The sequence below is a fragment of the Megascapheus bottae genome, chromosome 12, assembly GCF_031878675.1.
Source record: "Megascapheus bottae isolate mThoBot1 chromosome 12, mThoBot2.hap1, whole genome shotgun sequence".
Classification (NCBI taxonomy): Eukaryota; Metazoa; Chordata; class Mammalia; order Rodentia; family Geomyidae; genus Megascapheus; species Megascapheus bottae.
Window position 1 is genome coordinate 12,453,764 of NC_143520.1, and position 20,443 is coordinate 12,474,206.

At 39.1% G+C, this 20,443-nt stretch overlaps 1 protein-coding gene across 2 annotated transcripts in view; it reads right to left on the reverse strand.

The window, feature by feature from the left end:
• Positions 1–20,443, reverse strand: part of Ubr3 (ubiquitin protein ligase E3 component n-recognin 3) — a 141,455-nt gene that overhangs the window by 99,815 nt on the left and 21,197 nt on the right. For both annotated transcript variants that reach the window (XM_090342664.1, XM_090342665.1), the window contains exons 5-10: positions 19,097–19,146; positions 15,271–15,337; positions 13,198–13,328; positions 10,811–11,039; positions 3,260–3,439; positions 1,526–1,659 (exon numbers count right to left, since the gene is read on the reverse strand). In XM_090342664.1, the coding sequence (XP_090198790.1) occupies positions 1,526–1,659; positions 3,260–3,439; positions 10,811–11,039; positions 13,198–13,328; positions 15,271–15,337; positions 19,097–19,146 (791 nt within the window). The remainder of the gene's footprint in view (positions 1–1,525; positions 1,660–3,259; positions 3,440–10,810; positions 11,040–13,197; positions 13,329–15,270; positions 15,338–19,096; positions 19,147–20,443) is intronic.

A 20,443-nucleotide genomic window follows, 5' to 3' on the forward strand; every position in this document is an offset into this window, starting at 1 on the left:
GGGCTGATGAAAAAGTACTGGTGACAGTTCTACAACATTGCAAATATACTTAATTTCATTGAATTATACACCTAAAGTAAAATATATATATATATATACATAATAAAAAGGATAGGAGAAGGCAGGTGGCTCACAACTATAACACTAGCTACTCAGGAGGATGAGATCTGAGGATCACAGTTCAAAGCCAGCCCAGGCAGAAAAGTCCCCATGAGGCTCTTATCTCCAATGAACCACTCAAAAGCCAGAAGTGACACTGTGGCTCAAGTAGTAGAATGCTAGCCTTAAGTAAAAAAGGCTCAGGAACAGTGCCCTGTGTTCAAGCCCCAGTACTATTCCCTCCCCTACCTCAAAAAATAATGAATTATTAACACCACTGCAACACAATTGATTCTTAAAAACATTACACTAACAAAAAGAGATGAACACAAAAGTTCATATATTGTATTGGTGCAAAATGGTCACATCAAGCAGATTCATAGAAATAAATGGGTGATCTTTCAAGATATATGAGAACGTTGGAACTGGGAGTTATGTAATTTCCTTTCGGGATGAAATGATCTGAAACTAGATGATAATAAGTGGACAATTTTGGGAATACAATATAAGCCATTGAATTATGTACCTCAAGATGGTGAACTTTCCTGTCCTGGCTTTCAGCTCAAATTCTCAGATTTCAGATCTCAGACTCCTGAATAAGTTATAGATGTAAGCTACCAGTACCTGCTCTATTTTGTTGGGGGGAGGGAAGGGAGAGAGGAGGAAACTGACTGCAAAGTACAAACAATTCTAAATATGTTAGCCAAGTAACCAACCTAAGTAGAAAGAGACAGAACCAAGACTAGAAGCATGAATTTCAAATTATTCCCATTACAAAATCATACCCAGCATTCTTACTGCAGGAGGTAACAGCTAGATTTCATGAAATCAGATGTCAAACTTTAGTCAAGCATTAAAGGCATAGCTCAAGTGGTAGAGCAAGTACAAGACCATAAATCCAAACCCCAGTAATCATATATAAACAAATCCTTATTTTCAGAGGGATTGTCCCAAGTTTTCAGAAACACATCAAACCAATGGCTTATTACGTATAAAGAGTTGTAAAGTTGTGAACTTTATTGAAAAATACTTTTATCCATTAAAATAGAAGAATTACACAACAGAAAATGGACAAAATGAAACAAAGTATGAAGACTTACAAAGTTTCAAAGACTACTCAAAATAGGGGTAGGCTAGAAGGATCTAGTAAGATAAATGATTTCTAACCTTCCCCAAAATAAAAATTTCTGTCTCAGGTCAACATCCACAAAGCTAAATTCAATCTATAACAATATTAAACACCACACACAAGCAAACATATTCCTAGTCCTCATAAATGTTGTTTTTAAAAATTATCTTAAGAACACAGACATCAACAAAAGTATTTCCATTCTTGAATACTTGTTTGTTAAATACGTCATTTGAAATGATGTAAAAATCAATGTTAATAAATTCTTTAAATAAAAAAAAATTATGTCCAACATACCCTAACTTTGCAATGTGATAAAAGTCCCCACATTGGTTGCGCACAGGCCTCAAGTTCAGCAGCAAAAGCAGCATAGTAGGTCTGAGACTCAAATTCCACATGCTCATTTAGTTCTCTCTTGTTTAAGTTCATACCTTGTAAAAATGAAAATATATATGAATTTTGTCAAATGAATGCAAGTATTCAAATAAAAATCAAACATTTCCAATCCAACACAAACATAAATGACATGGTATATGTACAAATAATTTAAATTTATTAGTCCTTTCAGTGTTTCGTTTTATTTTTTGGTGGAACTAGAGTTTGAATTCAGGGAATTAAATGTGCTTGTAAGGTACTTTCCATTTATGCTACCACCTCCTTTTTTGCTTTTTTAGATAGGGTTTTAGCAGTTTTAATCCTGGACTAGCCTAAACCACAATAGTCTCCTATCTATCTCCCACACAGCTGGGAATACAGGCTTAAACAACCATGTTCAACCCTAAAATTGTTAGTAGACTAGGCTTTCTTAGAAATAATTTGTGAATGTGCCTTACATAACAAAATTAAATGTCTTCCCAGGCACTGGTGGCTCACACCTGTAATCCTGGCTTCTCAGGAGTATGAGAACTGAGGATCAAGTTTCAAAGCCAGCCAAGGCAAGAAAGTTTTTTCTGAGACACATATTGCCAAATAACCATCAAAAAAAATAAAAAAAAAAACTGGAAATGATGCTGTGGCTCTAAGAGGGAGAGTGCTAGCCTTGAGCAAAAAAATGCTCAGGGCCAACACCAAGGCTCTGAGTTCGAGCCCCATTACCAACAGAAAAAAAAAAATTTTTTTTTAAGTATCTAGAAAGACAGGCACCAAAGTCCGTGAGACTTATATCTCCAATTCACCATGAGAAAACCAGAAGTAGTGCTGTGGCTCAACATGGTAGAGCACTAGCCATGAGCTAAAGAGCTCAGGGACAGCCCCACGACAAACCAAAAAACAAAAAAAGTATCTAGAGCCAGGAGCATGGCCTAGTGTTAATGTGCCCGCCCAGCATACACAAAACCCTGGGTTCAATTCTCCAGAACCACATACATAGGAAAGGCCAAAAGTAGCATTGTGGTTCAAATGGCAGAGCTAGCCTTGAGCAAACAGTGTCCAAGGTTAGTGCCCAGGTCCTGAGTTCAAGCGCCAGGACTAGGAAAAAGGAGGGAAAAAAAGTATTTAAAGCCAGCACCCGTGGTTCATGCTTGTATTCCTAGCTACTCAGGAAGCTGAGATCTGAGGATCACAGTTCAAAGCCACCCAGGCAGCAAAAAGTCTGTGAGACTTTTATCTCCCATTAACCACCAGAAGTGATGCAGTGGCTCAAGTTGTACAGTGTTAACCTTGAGATGAAGAGCTCATGGAAAATGCCCAGACCCAGAGTTCAAGCCCCACAACCAACAACAACAACAAAAAGTATCAAAAAGATAATGCTTTTAATTGGTGCTATTTTAAATTTTCATAAACACGTTTTAAGTCTTTTTCAGAAAATAGACATTTTACATATTTAGATAAATGATAAATAGCTTATCATGATACAAGATTAAATTCTTCCTCTTTAATGTTTTTCCTAAGCTATATTTTAATAAACAATGTATCAAAGTCTATAAAATAACAAACCCTCAATGATGTGGGGTTTTTTTAATTAGCTTTTAGTGTTTTAACATTTAGGCATTTTATAAGCCAAAATACTGTTTTTTAAAGTTAAATCCTTACCTTGAAAGAAAGACACAAAGTTCATCCATGTTACTAATAAACCATGGTCCTCCAAAAATCTCTTAGCCACACTTTGATGAGAAAGAATATTAATAAAATCACTAACGAGAGGCCAGTAAGTGTTATTCTTCAGTAACGCTTCTCCACAGTTCACCACCACATGTAAACTATTTTCTTCATCTACAAAGGTCACACATAGCCCAAAAACAATTAACTTTTAAAAACCAATTTTACCAATGTTATAATTATATACTCTACATTCAGAACACTTCAACTCTAGCAAACCATTTAAAACCTTTATAGCTCTAGGCATATTATTTAGACTCTGTGAATCAATTTCTTCATCTTTAAAATAAAATTTAAGCCAGGAATGTGTCTCATGCCTGTAATCCTAGCTACTCAGGAGGCTGAGATCTGAGGATCAAGGTTCAAAGCCAGTCCAGGCACTAAAAATGTGACACTTATCTCCAATTAACCAGTAGAAAAAGGGAAGTAAGGCTGTGGCTCAAGGGGTAGGGTGGTAGCCTTGAGCTGAAGAGCTCAGGGACAACACCCAGGCTCAGAGTTCAAGCCCCAAGACATAAATATATATATTTAAAAATTGCTAGGCATCAATGGTTCATACCTACAATCCTAGCTACTCAAGGGGCTGAGATATGAGGATCACAGCTTGAACCAAATTTTAGAAGAAAAGTCAAGACTGACAAAAAACAAAGCTTGAAGGGCTCAAGGACAGGGCTCAAGGACAGTGCCCAGGCCAAGGGCCAAAAAGCTGAGCAAGAGCTGAGCAAGCACCAAGTTCAAGCCCCACTATTAGTGGGAAGATGAGAAGGTGCATTATCTTAATGGTATTAAATGAGATGTTAACAAAGAGCACATAAAATATTTTGTCATAAAGGAAAAGAATGGGACCAGGAGTTTGGCCTAGTGGTACAGTGCTCGCCTAGCATCCATGAAGCCCTGGGTTCAAATCCTGGTACCTCATACATAGAAAAGGCAGGAAGTGGTACTGTGGCTCAAGTGGCAGAGCGACAGATTTGAGCAAAATAAAGTCCAAGAACAGTGCCCAGGCCCTGAGTTCAAGCCCCAGGTCTGGTTAAAAATACAAAAAAAAAAATGGGTATTGAAAATTAATTGTGCGCCAATTTAAAATGTAAGTTTAAGACACCTGAGATTCGTTTTTATGTTGTTCTCTAGTACTTTAAAATACTTTAAAATAGTCACTTATCAGTCAAACTCATTAGGGAAAGCTCTACTACATTTCTTTAATTTCTACATTCAAGATATGCATTTCATTCAAAAAATTAACTTACCTAACTCGTTTAACAATATATAAGAATAGGATCCACTGGCATTAAGTATGCTATTTTCCATTATTTCTCCATGATGGAAGAGGCTAACTAACTCAATAAAGGTGAGAAATCTTTTTCAAATGACCTACCCCTTAGATCTAAAAAGCACTCCACTCCACGACAACTACTGCTACTGTAAATTAGTGGTGCACTGATAGTGATATGACAGTTCAGAGGGATATTGAGATTAATAAAAATAAAAACTCAGAACACTGACCTACTTAATGGAACCCATGAGATGAAAAAGCAAAATGCAGTTAACCAAAATCAGTTTTTCTACAACTACTTTAAATACCACTGTTCTTGTGAAAAACACCTTTAAATCTTTAAAGAAAAAAAAAAGAGAATTAGGACTTCTATTTGTACCCAAAGTGGCACCTTCTTCATTATACATATAAGGCAGTGGATTCAGTGTGAAATGAAATCCATATGTCACCAAAATATTTATTGAACACCTGAGGTTGGGTATTCTACTCATCTCTAAAAATTAAGTGGTGAAATGAACCAAGACTTGGTATTTTCTCTCCTCTATCCTCTGATTTCCCTCACATGCCAATTACTTTGCTAACATACAAACTGAAGGCTTGAGGGTGGGAGGAGATGGACCTAGAGTGGGAAGATCCATAATAGAGGAGAAAGAAGCAAGTCTAGACTGGGCCGGGGGGAGGAGGGGGAGAAATGCTTAGAGGGAGAGGAGGTGTGTCTGGCAGAGTAGAAGGCATGTCCATGGTGGGAAAAGAAGTATCTGGAGCAGGAGGAGGTATGTCTGTGGTGGAAACTGGTATGGCTAGAAGGGGAGAAGGAATGTCTGGGATGGGACAAACCTGGGGGATGTGGTCAAGAGGGATGAGGAAGGCAAGAGCAGGGTCAAACATGGAACAGGAGTAACTGTTCAATCCAGGCAAAGCCACTAAGTTCCCTCCACCATCATGGCCATGAGACCCAATCACCCCACTAATGGGTTTCTCGGTAACAATGTCTTGGCTTTAAAAACAAAAACATGTGAAGGCTTTGGGATGGAAGTGATAAACAGCTGGGCACAGGGGCTCAGGCCTATAATCCTTGCTACTCAAGAGGCTGAGATCTAAGGATTACTGTTCAAAGCCTGCTGTTCAAAGCCTGCCTGGGCACAAAAGGACCAGAGACTCTTATCTCCAATTAACCTCCAGAAAACAGGAAGTGGGGCTAGGCTCCAGGGTAGGGCAGTAGCCTTCAGCTAAAGAGCTTAGGGACAATACTCAGACCCAGGAGTAAGATGGTAGCCTAGAGCTGAAGAGCTTATGGACAGCATCCAGGCTGAGTTCAAGCCCCATGACCCACAAAAAAAAAAAAAAAAAGAAAAAGTGCCAGGCAGGGTGGTGGCTCACTAGGTACTAAGGAGGCTGGTTTCTGAGGATCAATGTTCAAAGCCAGTCCAGGCACAAAAGGACCTGAGCCTCTTATCTCCAATTAACCTCTAGAAAATGGGAAGTGGGGCTTGGCTCAAGGGGTAGGGTGGCAGCTTTGAGCTGAAGAGCTCAGGGACAGCTCCCAGACTGAGTTCAAGCCCCATGACCCACCCAAAAAAAAAAGTATTTCTCCAAATGTAACTACATATAAATGTATTATTGATATAAACGAGTGATAATGATGAAAGATACTATTTCAAACAGGTAAAATGAAAGTGTAACTCAATCTCTAAGGAAAGATCATGTGACAATGAAGTCAAGGAAAGCAGCTTTCGTATTTCCCTTTAAAAAACAAAGAAGTACATTGTTGGGCCAGGAGTTTGGCCTGGTGGTAGAATGCTTGCCTAGCATGCATGCACAAAGACCCAGGTTTAATTCCTCGGTACCACATACACACAAAAAAGCTGGAAGTGGTGCTGAGGCTCAAGTGGTAGAGCTCTAGCCTTGAGAAAGTCCAAGGACAGTGCTCAGGCCCTGAGCTCAAGCCCAGGACTGGCAAAAAAAGAAAAATAAATAAACAAAAAGCATTAAAAAATAAAAAAGAAGTACATTATTTAATATAAATGTTATATTCTCACCACGCCTACAAGAAAGCTGAGTCACATCATGAGTAAGAAAAAGAGTAAAGGGGGTGAGGGGGAACATGGACTTGGAAGCCAGACACCCACTCTTAACTATTTAGAGCTGAGAACACACACTATTTCAAACTGCCACGGCCAATTTCCTTATCTCTAAGATGGAGCTGACCAACATCTCATACTTATAATGTTAGTTATTTAATAAACTGAGGTTTATAGGGCCATAGTTGGAGACCAGAGTCAAGAGAAAAATCCACAGAACTCGGGCTGGGAGTTTGGCCTAGTGGTAAAATACTTGCCTAGCATGCACGAAAACCAGGATTTGATTCCTCAGTACCACATACATAGAAAAAGTGGTGCTGTGGCTCAAGTGATAGAGCCCTAGCCTTGAGAAAGTCCAAGGACAATACTCAGGCCCTGAGTTCAAGCAGAAGAAAAGAAGAAAGAAGAGGAGGAAGAGAAGGAGAAGGAAGAGGAGGAAGAAGAGGAGGAGGAAGAAGAGGAAGAAGAGAAGGAAGAGGAAGAGGAAGAAGAGGAGGAAGAGGAAGAAAAGGAAGAGAGTACTAAGAAAAGAGTCTTGGCATATGTAGAGTGTGCAAAAGACAGTAGCTATCAGAAACATAAGGCAATATACAGTGCATTGAGCAAGTATAGTTTTCAGAATACAGTTTTTTTGTTTTGTTTTGGGGTTTTTTTTTTTGCCATTCTTGGGGCTTGAACTCAGGGTTTAGGCACTGTCCTTCAGCTTTTTCAAGGCTAGATCTTCCACCTGAGTCACAGCACCACTTTTTCTGTTTATGTGGTACCAGAGAATCAAACAGTGCTTTGTACATGCTAGGCTAGCACTCTTTCAACTAGGCTACAATCCTAGCCCTAAAGTGTCATATCTTAATACTGATTAGAAGAATGAGAAAATGGGAACTGATATGTACACACACACACACAAAAAAAAAAAAAACAGTAGAATGAGGCAAGGAACAATTGAAAGTTACCATTATATTTTAGAGTTTAGCTCCAGGTGTCAGTAAATGAAGACACTGTCCTCTCACCACTTATCTGGCCATATCACAGTAAAAAAATAAAAGAGACTGGGTATCAGACCAGGAGTTTGGCCTAGTGGTAGAGTGCTTGCCTAGCATGCATGAAAACCTGGGTTTGCTTCCTCAGTACCACATACATAGAAAAAATCTGTGGCTCAAGCAGTAGGGCTCTAACCTTAAGAAAGCCCAAAGGCAATGCTCAGGCACTGAGTTCAAGCCCCAGGACTAGCAAATAAATAAGGATAAAATTTTAAAATTATGACTTATGGGACAAGAACTTATTGATTCTAGTTGTATGATCTAAGCAAAAGGTCTTTCTGAAATCTCAGTATTTTTATCTCAAAAAGCATAATGCCAACCATAAAAGTGCAGAAAGTTAACTGAGAATATATAAATAGTATTAAACACAGTGCCTGGCACATAGCAAATATTCAAATAATATAAAAAGAAGGCAAAGTAAAAGACTATAGAGAGGGCTTAGTGGTAGAGTGCTTGCCAAGCATACATGTAGCCCTCAGTTTGATTTCTTGGTACCCATACCCATAAACAGAAAAGGATGGAAGTGGCATTGTGGCTCAAGGGGTAGAGTGCTAGCCTTGAGCAAAAGAAGCTTAGGAATAGTGTCCAGGCATCAGGCCTGGCCAGAAACAAACAAACAAACAAAAAAGCCATATATGGAAAAAAAAGATTGTAATAGTTTCACTAAGGGAACACACACACCAAAAAAAAAAAAAAAAAAAAAACAAGATTTATTCCTAATTGTAAGTTGTGAAAGTAGACACATATAAAAAATATTCAAGGGGCCAGAAGTTTGGCCTAGTGGTAGAGTGCTTGCCTAGCATGCACGAAGACCCAGGTTCAATTCCTTGGTAACACATACATAGGGGGGAAAAAAAAGCCAAAAATGGTGCTGAAGTGTTAAAACTCTAGCCTTGAGAAATTCCAAGGACAGTGCTCAGACCCTGAGATCAAGCCCAGGACTGGCAATAAATAAATAAATTATATATATATATATATATATATATATATATATATATTCAAGACTAGCTGGGCACCAGTGGCTCACTCTTGTAATCCTAACTGCTCAGGAGGCTGAGATGGAGGGTCACAATTCAAGAAAAGTCCATGCGACTCTTATTTCCAATTAACCTCCAAATAGCCAAAAGTGAAGCAGTGATTCAAATGGCAAAATACTAGCCTGAAGCAAAAACCTCAGGAAGAATGTTCAGGCCCCCAGTTCAAGCCCAGGAATAGCACCCTCCACCCACGGGGGAAAAAAGCGGGAGGGGGGGAATAAAGAAGACTGACAATAACAAGTTATGATTTTTAAAAATCCAAACAAAGAAATGTATAATAGGATAAACCATATGATACTAATACTTGCATTTATCAAAAACAAATATCATATAATGTATACACTGCTATCTATAAATATATTCCTATCACATAAAAATATAGAAAATACAGCTACTAAGCAGGCTAAAAATCTGAGTATCTAAATTCAAAGCTAACCCAGGCAGGAAAGTCCATGATACTCTTTTTTATTTTTTTTTGTAAGGTTTTTTTTTTTGTTATTGTTGTTGGGTTTTTTTGGTTTTTTTGTTTTTTGGTTTTTTTGCCAGTCCTGGGCTTGGGCTCAGGTCCTGAGCACTGTCCCTGGATTTTCTCAAGGCTAGAGCTCTACCACTTGAGCCACAGCACCACTTCTGACTTTTTGCTATGTATGTGGTACCAAGGAATAGAACCCGGGTCTTTGTGCATGCTAGGCAAGCATTCTACCACTAGGCCAAACTCCTGGCCTTGGGTTTTTTTTGGTCTTTTCTATTTTGGTACTGGGGATCGAACCCAGGATGTTGCACTTGTTAGGCACGCATCTTGCCACTGAGCTACATCCCAGTCCAGTCCATGACACTCTTAACTCCAAATAACCACCAAAAAGTGGTCCAGATACCTTGATCCTAGCTACTCAGGAGGTTGAGATCTGAGGATTGTGATTCAAAACCAGCCTAGAAGGGCCTAATAGAGAGTGCTTGACTGGCATGCATGAAGACCTGGTTTCAATTTCTCAGTATCACATACACAGAAAAATCCAGAAGAGGTGCTCAAGTGGTAGAGCAATAGCCTTGAGCAAGCCCAAGGACAGTGTCCAGGCCCTACATTCAAACCCAGGACAAGTAAAACATAAGCCAGTCTGGAAAGGAAAATCTGTAAAATTCTTAGCTCCAATCGACCACCAGAAAGACAGAAGTGGAAATGTGGCTCAAGTAGTACAGTACCCAACTCTGGGGTTCAAGCAGTAGGGCTAACACAAGCCCATGCACATACGTGTATGGGCATGCACGCGCGCACATACACATACACATACACACACACACACACACACACACAGCAATCTTGAGGTAGGGTGTGGCTCAAGTGGTAGACTTCTAACACTAAGAGGAAAAAAAAGGACAGTGACAAGGCCCCAGGGTTCAAGTCTAGTACTTATACAAAAAGGAAAAAGAAAAGAAAAAAAAAAAAAATGATATGGACAGGGAGTTAGCCTAGTGGTAGAAATGCTTGCCTAGCATGCAGGAGGCCCTGGGTTTGATTCCTTGGTACCACATACACAGAAAAAGCTGGAAGTGGTGATGTGGCTCAAGTGGTAGAGCTTTAGCCTTAAGAAAGCCCAAGGACAGTGCTCAGGCCCTGAGCTCAAGCCCAGGACTGGCAAAAAAAAAAAAAAAAAAAAAAAAAAGGGGGGGGGCCGGGAGTTTGGCCTAGTGGTTAAAGTACTTGCCTAGCATGCATGAAGACCCGGGTTCGATTCCTCGGTACCACATATAGAAAAAAAGCAGGAAGTGGTGCTGAGGCTCAAGTGGTAGAGCTCTAGCCTTGAGAAAGTCCAAGGACAGTGCTCAGGCCCTGAGCTCAAGCCCAGGATTGGCAAAAAAACAAAAAAACAAAAAAAAAAAACTATAAATTATTTCACCATTTTCTTTAAACTTCTTACAAATCAACTTAAAACTCTATCTAAAATATGCATTACTGACAATGTTTTTAAGTTCTTTTTAAGTATGTAAAACATTTATAGGACTAATTAGTACACTGAATAAAGAAAGGCAAGACAATTACTGAATAAAACTGAATTTACCTTGCAGTTCACTTTTAATAAGGCAACTTTCCATCATGTATAACAGCACAGTGACCATAATATCTAGTAGTTGACATTCTTCTGTTACCTGTCTGGCTAGTTCTTCATTACTGAACAACTGAACACTAATATGTACAATTCTGTTAGACATTGTATCTGACTCATGACTTTTCTTCAGTGTTTTCATAATGAAAGCATAATGCTGAACAAAAGTTTTTGTAAAAGCAACCTGTAAAATTTTTAAATAGAAAGGAAAAAACAATTAGTTTAACTTTACATTTTAAAATATTTTTCAAGATCTATATAATACTAGATTATGATGGTATCCAAGGTAACTGAAAACCTAATTCAATACAGACAGAAGTCTTAAGTCATATCTTACATATCTTAAACATTACCAAATACCTGACAGTTAAAAAAAAGTAATAAGGACTTTAAATTATTTAAATTTTAAAGCAGCTGGAAAAGTATGACAAACATTTTTTTTCTTTTTAAAAAACACTTATATGGGCTGGGAGTTTAGCCTAGTGGTAGAGTGCTTGCCTAGCATGCCCTAAGACCCGGGTTCAATTCCTTGGTACCATATACATAGAAAAAAAAGCTGGAAGTGGTGTCGATGCTCAAGCGGTAGAGCCCTAGCCTTGAGGAAATCCAAGGACAGTACTCAGACCCTCAGCTCAAGCCCAGGACTGGCAAAAAAAAAAAAACGAAAAACACCACCTATAATCCTAGCTACCCATGAGACTGACATCTGAGGATCACCACTCAAAGCCAGCCCAGACAGGAAAATCTGTAATACTCCTGACCATCAAAAAGCCAGAAGATGGGCTAGGAATTTGACCTAGTGGTAGAGTGCTTGCCTGGTGTACACAAATACCTGGGTTCGATTCTTTGGTACCACATATATAGAAAAAGATGGAAATGGTGTTGTGGCTCAAGTGGTAGGTAAAGCTCTAGCCTAGAGAAAGCCCAAAGACAGTGCTATGGTATTGAGTTCAAATCCCAGGACTGGCAAAAAACAAAAAGCCAGAAGTGGAGCTATGGTTCAAAAGGTAGAGCACTAGCCTTGAGCATAAAAGCTGGAGGACTTTTGCTCACAATTTTTTCTAATGCCAAAATAAGTATATTTCTTCTTAATTACAAAATCTAAATATCAAGCCCTGCTTAGTGGGCTCACACCTGTAATCCTAGCTACTCAACCCGGGCAAAAAGAAAAAGAAAAGGTCCGTGAAACTCATCTCCAATTAACCACCAGAAAACAGGAAATGGGGCTCTGCTCAATGGGTAGGGCGGTAGCCTTGAGCTGAAGCACTCAGGGATAACACCAAGGCCAGTGTTCAAGTCCCACAACCAACAGGAAAGAAAAAAAAAAAAAAAAACAAAATAATGGTACAATGAAAGTGTCAGTCCTAATCTATACCATAAGAACTATAATATGCTCTATTCTTTTCATACATTAAAGTCTGTCACTTTGCCATATATAACCATGTTTGGGGGGGGGGACTTGGAGGGTTTTCTTTTGGCCAGTCCTAAGGCTTGAAAGCAAGGCCTGGGCACTGTCCTTGAGCTTTCTATAAGTTAATGCTCTACTACTTGAGCCACAGCATCACTTCCAGCTTTTTCTGTGTATGTGGTACCAAGAAATGGAACCCAGGGCTTCATGCATGCTAGACAAGCTCTCTACCATTGGGCCACACTCCTGGCCCTAATCATATGGGGTTTGGGGTTGTTTTGTTTTTTTGCCAGTCCTGGGACTTGAACTCAGGGCCTGAGCACTGTCCTTGGGCTTTTTCTCAAGGTTAGAGCCCTGACACTTGAGCCATAGAACCACTTCCAGCTTTTCTATGTATGTGGTATCAAGGAATCAAATCTGGGTTTCCATGCATGCTAGGCAAGCACTCTACCACCAGGCCAAACTCCTGGCCCTAACCATATGATTTTTAAAGATGAGTCCACACCCTCTGAGAGTATAAATTGCATCTACATACAACTGTACTTGACCCTATTCTCTAAGAATTATGGACAATAACTACTAACCTCAGACTTTCCCCATAGTAACGCTACAGTCCAAATTCAGTTGCGCAACAAAACATTATCATAGCACTTTATAACTCTCAAAAAGATTCAAATAATTTGTGATTGTCTTGTTTTTTAGTTTCCTTTCCCCTATAATTTCCTTCACAGAAACACAACCCCTTGAATTCTGCTACTTCTTTGTAAAGATTTGTTCCACATTTTGTGCAGCCTCTGAGTTATCAAGAGAATTAAATAATACTCTCTCCTAGTGTTATGTCAGTTCTTATCCCTATTAAATAGTTTCAGAAATAAATCTTTTTTAAAACAATATTTAATAATGAAAGTAAAGTTTATAAAAAAAATAGAGATACCTTATATTCTTGATCCGGAAGCATGTTAAGTAAGAATGTTACCATCTTCTGGGGGAATTCATACTTTACTGTCCAAAACAACAGTTCTTCAAGAAAACTTTTATGTTTCAAAATATCCATTATGGATTGATCTGAATACGAGACAATTTATCACTTAATGATTTAAGTTACTTGTCATATCAAACCATACTATAATCACCAGGCAAACAGCTAAAGTATCTACAAATTAAGAATACTTTTTCAGCTGGCCCTGGTGGCTCATGCCTTTAATATTAGCTACTCAGGAGGCTGAGATCTGAGGATTAATGTTCAATGCCAGCCTGGACACAAAAGGTTCTGAGACTCTTATCTCCAATTAACTTCCAGAAAACAGGAAGTGGGGCATGGCTCTAGGGTAGGATGGTAGCCTTGAGGTAAAGAGCTTTGTAACAATGCCCAGGGCAGAGGTAGGGTGGTAGCCTTGAAATAAAGAGTGCAGGTGAGTTCAAGCCCCATAACCCACAAAAAAAAATAATTAAATAAATAAATAAATAATACTCTTTCAATAATGCAATGGTAATACCAATAGGCTAATTCTATAAGTTCTCCAGAATATAACACTTAATTTTTATATTTTAATGGGGGTATTACTTATCCTTAAATATAAGTCACTTACAGGAAATTTCTAAGATTCAAAATACAGGTTCAACAGTCAAAAATTGAAACATAATCCAAAACTCTTTGACTGCAAGACCAGTAAATTCTACACAACTATTTGAAACTAAAAAACTGGTCTTCTGGCAAGAAATATTCACCCTGTAATCATCTTACACATTTTTATGCACAAAACTAATGCTATCAATTTTAAAACCCAGGTCTCTGCAATCTTGCACTGCCAAAAAGCCAGAACCCACAATTATTACTAATTGATGTAAGTTAGAAGAAAGACTCATTAACTTTAAGTCAATAAAACAATCGAAATGTACAGAAAATGCTGTGGCTTCTTTTAAAATAAGAATAGCTGTAGTTGTATGGAATTTAATCATTTTACTGTCAAGAAGGAAGAAAACAATGTCTTCATTGTCCTTCTTACATAGGTGTTGTCAGCCTCACTAGTGTTCAAGGCCTGGTTTTTGTTTATTTGTTTTTTTGGGGAGTATGGGTTATGGGGCTTAAACTCTGGGCCTGGGCTCAGTCCTTGATTGAGCTCCAGCTCAAGGCTACTGCTCTACCCATTGAGCCAGAGCCCTACTTCCCCTTTTCTAGTGATTCACTAGAGATAAGAGTCTCTTTGTCTTTAGTGCCTGGTCTGGCTTCGAACCATGATCCTCAGATCTCAGCTTCCTAAGTAGCTAGGACTACAGGGGTAAGCCACTGTGCCCAGCTATGATTCCTTCTTCTTTTTTTTTTTTTTTGGGGGGGGGGGCAGTCCTGGGCTTGAGCTCAGGGTCTGAACACTGTCCTGGGACTTTTTTTTTTTTTTTTTTTTTTGCCAGTCCTGGGCTTGAGCTCAGGGCCTGAGCAATGTCCTTGGACTTTCTCAAGGCTAGAGCTCTACCACTTGAGCCTCAGCACCACTTCTGGCTTTTTTCTATGTATGTGGTACTGAGGAATCGAACCCTGGTCTTCATGCATGCGAGGCAAGCACTTTAACCACTAGGCCAAACTCCCAGCCCCCCTGGGACTTTCTTAAGGCTAGAGCTCTATCACTTGAGCCTCAGCATCATTTCCGTTTTTTTTTTTCTATGTATGTGTTACCAAGGAATCGAACGGAGGTCTTCGTGCATGCTAGGCAAGTGCTCTATCACTAGGCCAAACTCACAGCCTCCTGATTCCTCTTTTTTGATGAAGTATTTGAAGAAAAAAAAAGAACAGGGGGCAGGGAGTTTGGCCTACAGGTAGAGTACTCACCTCACATGCACAAAGCCCTATATTCAATTCCTTGGTACCACATACATGGAAAAAGCCAGAAGTGGCACTGTAACTCAAGTGGCCTTGAGCAAAAAGTATCCAAAGGACAGTGCCCAGGTCCTGAATTCAAGCCCCAAGACTGGCAAAAATAAATAAATAAATAAACAAACAGAATATAGATACCTTTGGTGCCACTGCTTAGTTTTACCCTCTTTCTCTTGCCTAGGCCTTGACTCCCATCCTGATCCTCCTATAGGAAAATAAAATCAGCATTATAATACTCACTCATAATTTATACACTTAATATGAATATAATATAGAATGCTTAATCAATGTTTCACTCCACCTTTAATACTAACTTTCATTAAAATATATAAAATATTGGGCCGGGAGTTTGGCCTAGTGGTAGAGTGCTTGCCTAGCATGCATGAAGACCCAGGTCCGATTCCTCGGTACCACATACATAGCAAAACGCCGGAAGTGGTGCTGAGGTTCAAGTGGTAGAGTGCTAGCCTTAACAAAGTCCAAGGACAGTGCTCAGGCCCTGAGCCCAAGCCCAGGACTGGCCAAAAAAAAAAAAAAAGAAAAAGAAAAAAAAAATACAAATATAAGAACAAGTAAATTATACTTCTCAAAGACTCTTAGGCATCCCAAAATGAAAATTTTTCTAACCTTATTTTCATAACATTAAAAACACAAAAGCAAGCCCAAGCGATGGCTCACATCTGTAATCCTAGCTACTCAGGAGGCTGAAATCTGAGGATCAAGGTTCAAAGACAGCCTGGGCACAAAAGGACCTGAGACTCTTAGCTCCAATTAACCCCTAGAAAATGGGAATTGGTGCTTTCCAGTCCGTGAGACTTATCTCTAACTAACCATCAGAGAACAAACAAAGTGGGAGCTGTGGCTCAAGGTGGTAGAACATGGTTAGCCTTGAGCAAAAGAGTTCAGAAACAGTGCCAAGGCCATGAGTTCAAGGGCCAAAACTAACGAAAACAAGAAAAAAGTTAAAAAAAAAAAAAGGAGAGGGGGGGCTGGGAGTTTGGCCTAGTGGTAGAGTGCTTGCCTAGCATGCACCAAGACTCCAGTTTGATTCATCAGTACCACATACACAGAAAAAGCCAAAGTGGTGCTGTGGTTTAAGTGGTAGGGCTCTAATCTAGAGAAAATCCAAGGCCAGTGCTCAGGCCCTGAGCTCAAGCCCAGGACTGACCAAAAAAAACTATCAAGCAAAAGAACCATTTGCAGGGCTGGGAGTTTGGCCTAGTGGTAGAGTGCTTGCCTAGCATGCATGAAGACCCGGGTTCGAGTCCTCGGTACCACATACCGAGAGGCTCAAGTGGTAGAGTGCTAGCCTTGAGAAAGTCCAAGGACAATGCTCAGGCTCTGAGCCCAAACCCAGGACTGGAAAAAAAAAAAAAACCACTTGCTTCATAAAGTAGATAATCTCATTACAGTGGAAGTGTTTAAAAAGAGTGTTATCAACTGTCCAGGAATGCTGCAAAACTTATTCCTTCTCTAGAAAGAATACATTCAATGTTTCTATAATGCCTTTCCCAGTAAAAGTTTTATTATTTCCAAATCACTTTCATTGCCATTAATATAATTTTGATTAAAAAAATAGCATTTAACTTTATATCGACAAAGTAAAACTATTTTTTCTCCTGCTGTTTTGAAAAACATGTCTGATTTCTTTCTTTTTTGCTGGTCCTAGGGCTTGAATTCAAGGCATGGGCTCTGCCCCTACCTCACTGTGCTCAAGCCTCGCACTCTACCACTTCAGCCACAGCATCACTCTGGTTTCCAATTTTAATAATCCTACTTTTTGCTACCTGTTTTAGCAAATTAATTTTTAACTATTCATGGGATGTTCACAGCTTATCCATAGTGTAACTCATTTTATTCTGCCAATGATAATTTCTCAATTATGGAAGAATATTTAGGAAAAAACGCTAGACATAAGCAAGCCAAAATCAGTAACAATTACCTCCAGATAGTATAACTGAATGCAGATATTTTGTTTGGATGAATTTTTCTGTTTCTCACAAAGGTCATTCAAATGATCATAATTTCCAAAAAAAACCAAAGCACTTTAAATTATTCTGTGGGGCTGGAGCGTGGCCTAGTGGTAGAATGCTTGCTTAGCATGCACAAAGCCCTAAGTTAGATTCCTCCCTACCACATACAGAGAAAAAGCCTGAAGTGGTACTGTGGTTCAAGTGATAGAGCGCTAGCCTTGAGAAAGCCCAAGGGCAATGCCTAAGTCCTGAGTTCAACTCCCAGAACTAGCAAAAAAAAAAAATTATTCTATGTATTTTGAATAGAAAGGTCCCTTAAAGTCATAGTGATGAATCATCTAGTTAAGGTTCCTTAAAGTCATAGTGATTAATCTTCCAGTTATTACACACAGGTGAACAGACATTGCCTAAGGAAAATATATCCTTGCAGTTTGCTTTATCTAAAGAATCCTGAAAAACTCTCAACTATAATCAGATCAACTTATACAAAATATTGAGAAGTTTTCTTTTGAAATGGATTATCTGCTAGTTATAAACTTTTTTTATTTTTTTATTTATTTTATTTATTGTATTATTACTTTTTTATTGTAATTAGTAAAAGGGTTACATGATATTTGCCAGATAGAAGGTGCATTAATTCACATACATTGATACCCTTTCACATGTCTTGGTACCCATTACCCTCCCCCCCACACCCTAGTTATAAACTTTAAAACAGAAGCTAAATTTAAAAAGGCTTCTGAGAGGGGCCAGGAATATAGCCACTTAGTGGTAGAGCGCTCACCTACCATGCATGAAACTCTAGGTTAGATTCTTCCATACCATACACTCAGAAAAAGCCGGAAGTGGCACTGTGGCTCAACTGGCAGAGCACTAGCCTTGAGCAAAAGTGTCCAAGGACAGTGCCCAGTCGCTGAGTTCAAGCCCCAGGAGTGGGGGAGTGGAGGTGGGAATAAGGCTTCTGAGAGATAAGGTATACCCTTAATTTTAGTTTTGTTTTGGTTCCATACAACACAAGCAATGTTTTCTCCTGTTATTTCAAATGAGCTATACAAAGAAAAACTAATAAGTAATAGTATGAAGAATATCATGTATATAAATAGCATTGTTAAATGTATAATATTCTGTCATTTAGGGATATGGAGGCAAATACCTGACACAACTCATATGAATGAAATATTTTTCTTTTTTTTTGTCAGTGAGGGGACTTGAACTCTGGGCATGGGTGTTGTCGGAGCTAGCTTGTGATCTAGTGTTCATGGCAGACATTAACATTAACATGTATCTCAAGCTTCAGGATTCCAATCTGATTCTCAAAACAGGAAATCATCTGAAGCTAAATTAATATATGAAAAGTGGGCCTTTTTTTTTTTTTTTTTTGGTCAGTTGCGGGGCTTGGACTCTGAGACTATGTGCTGTCCCTGAGTTCTTCAGCTCAAGGCTATTGCCCTACCCCTTGTCACAGTCACTGTCCCTGAGCCCTACAGTTCAAGGCTACCTCTCTACCCCTTGAGCCATAGCGGTGCCACTTCCTATTTTCTAATGGTTATTGGAGATATGTTTCAAGGACTTTAGTGCCTGGGCTGGCTTTGAACCATGATCCTCAGATCTCAGCCTCCTCAATAGCTAGGATTACAGGTGTGAGCCACCATGTCGCACCTGGCCAGAATGAGATCTTTAAACTACAGTAACATTTTGCTCAATTATAAAACCTTTAGCTTTTTTTTTTTTTGGTTGGTAGTGGGGCTTGAACTCTGGGCCTGGGCTCTGTCCCTGAGCTCTTCAGCTCAAGGCTAACACTCTTATCACTTGAGCCACAGCACCACTTCCAGTTTTCTCATAGCTAATTGGAAATAAGGGTCTCACTGACATTCATGGCCAGGCTGGCTTTGTACCGTAATCCTCAGATTTCAGCCTCCTGAGTAGCTAGGATTGCAGGCGTGAGCTACCAATGCTCAGCTTCTAGTTATTTTTAGAATTTTAAATTTTACCTCATCTGAAGAATCTACTTGTCCCAATGTTCCTGTTGCACCTGCAAAACCTGTGGAAGACAGAAAAAAAAGTTTTCATATTTGACATAAACAAGAAAAAGTTAGGTTTTGTCAAATGAACACATCTCTTTCTAACAAGTATCTTGGGTTTTTTGCATTTTGTTTTTTGTCATTCATGGGGCTTATAACTCAGGACCTGGGCACTGTCCTTGGGCTTTCTCAAGGCTAGAGCATTAGCACTTGAGCCACAGCACCATTTCTAGCTTTTTCTGTGTATGTGGTACCAAGGAATCAAATCTGGGGCTTTGAGCTAGGCAAACACTCTACCACTAGGTCATACTGCCAGCCCTCTAACAACTATCTTGATAAATATTCTTCATTTGTTACAAATAAATCTGGACCTAATAGACTGATATTTTGATAGGAAACTTTCAGTGAAAACTTCTACTTACAAGGATCTTTTTCAATATTTGTTTGCTTTTTGTAACTGTACTTGAGCTTTAATTCAGAGCATAGGTGTCCCTTATTAACTTTTTCACTCAAGGATAGTGCTCTACCACATGAGTCACAGCTCCACTTCTGGATTTTTTTGCCAGTTAATTGGAGACATGAATCTCATGAGTTTTCCTGCCATGGCATTGAACCATGATCCTATATCTCAGCTTCCTGAGTGGCTAGAATTATAGGCTTAATCCATGTTGATTCAGCTTACTTTTAATTTGAAAAATATAATTTAGATGAATTATATTTATTAAAATAAACTCCAGAAAATAGAAACATCATACAGAGGGTTTTTTGTTGTTGTTTGGGTTTTGTTTTTTTTTTTTTTTGGCCAGTCATGGAGACTGAACTCAGGGCCTGAGCACTGTCCTTTGACTTTCTCAAGGCTAGAGCTCTACCACTTGAGCCTCAGCACCACTTCCGGCTTTTTTTTTCCTATGTATGTGGTACCGAGGAATCAAACCCAGGTTTCATGCAAGAGGGGTTTTTTATTTGTTGTTATTTTCTTTTTCTTTTGTCTTGTTTTGGGAGGGTAAGATACTCAGAAATGGAGGGACAAAGGGTGAATAAATGAAGTAGTTCCAAGAGACAAACCTTTCATATGTGGAATCTAACTCTAAAATAACAGGACATAACAAATTACACAGGTCTCTAGGCATTCACATATAGTGAGAACAAAGGAAGATACTCTTAGGAGAGGAACAGAAAGGTACATGTAAATCTTACCATATAAAATAATATTTTTCAAAATGAACTCTAGGAAATAAAAACAAGAGGTTATAGTTTTTTGCCAGTTGTGGGGCTTGAAACTCAGGGTCTGGGCATTGTCCCTAAGTTCTTTTGCTC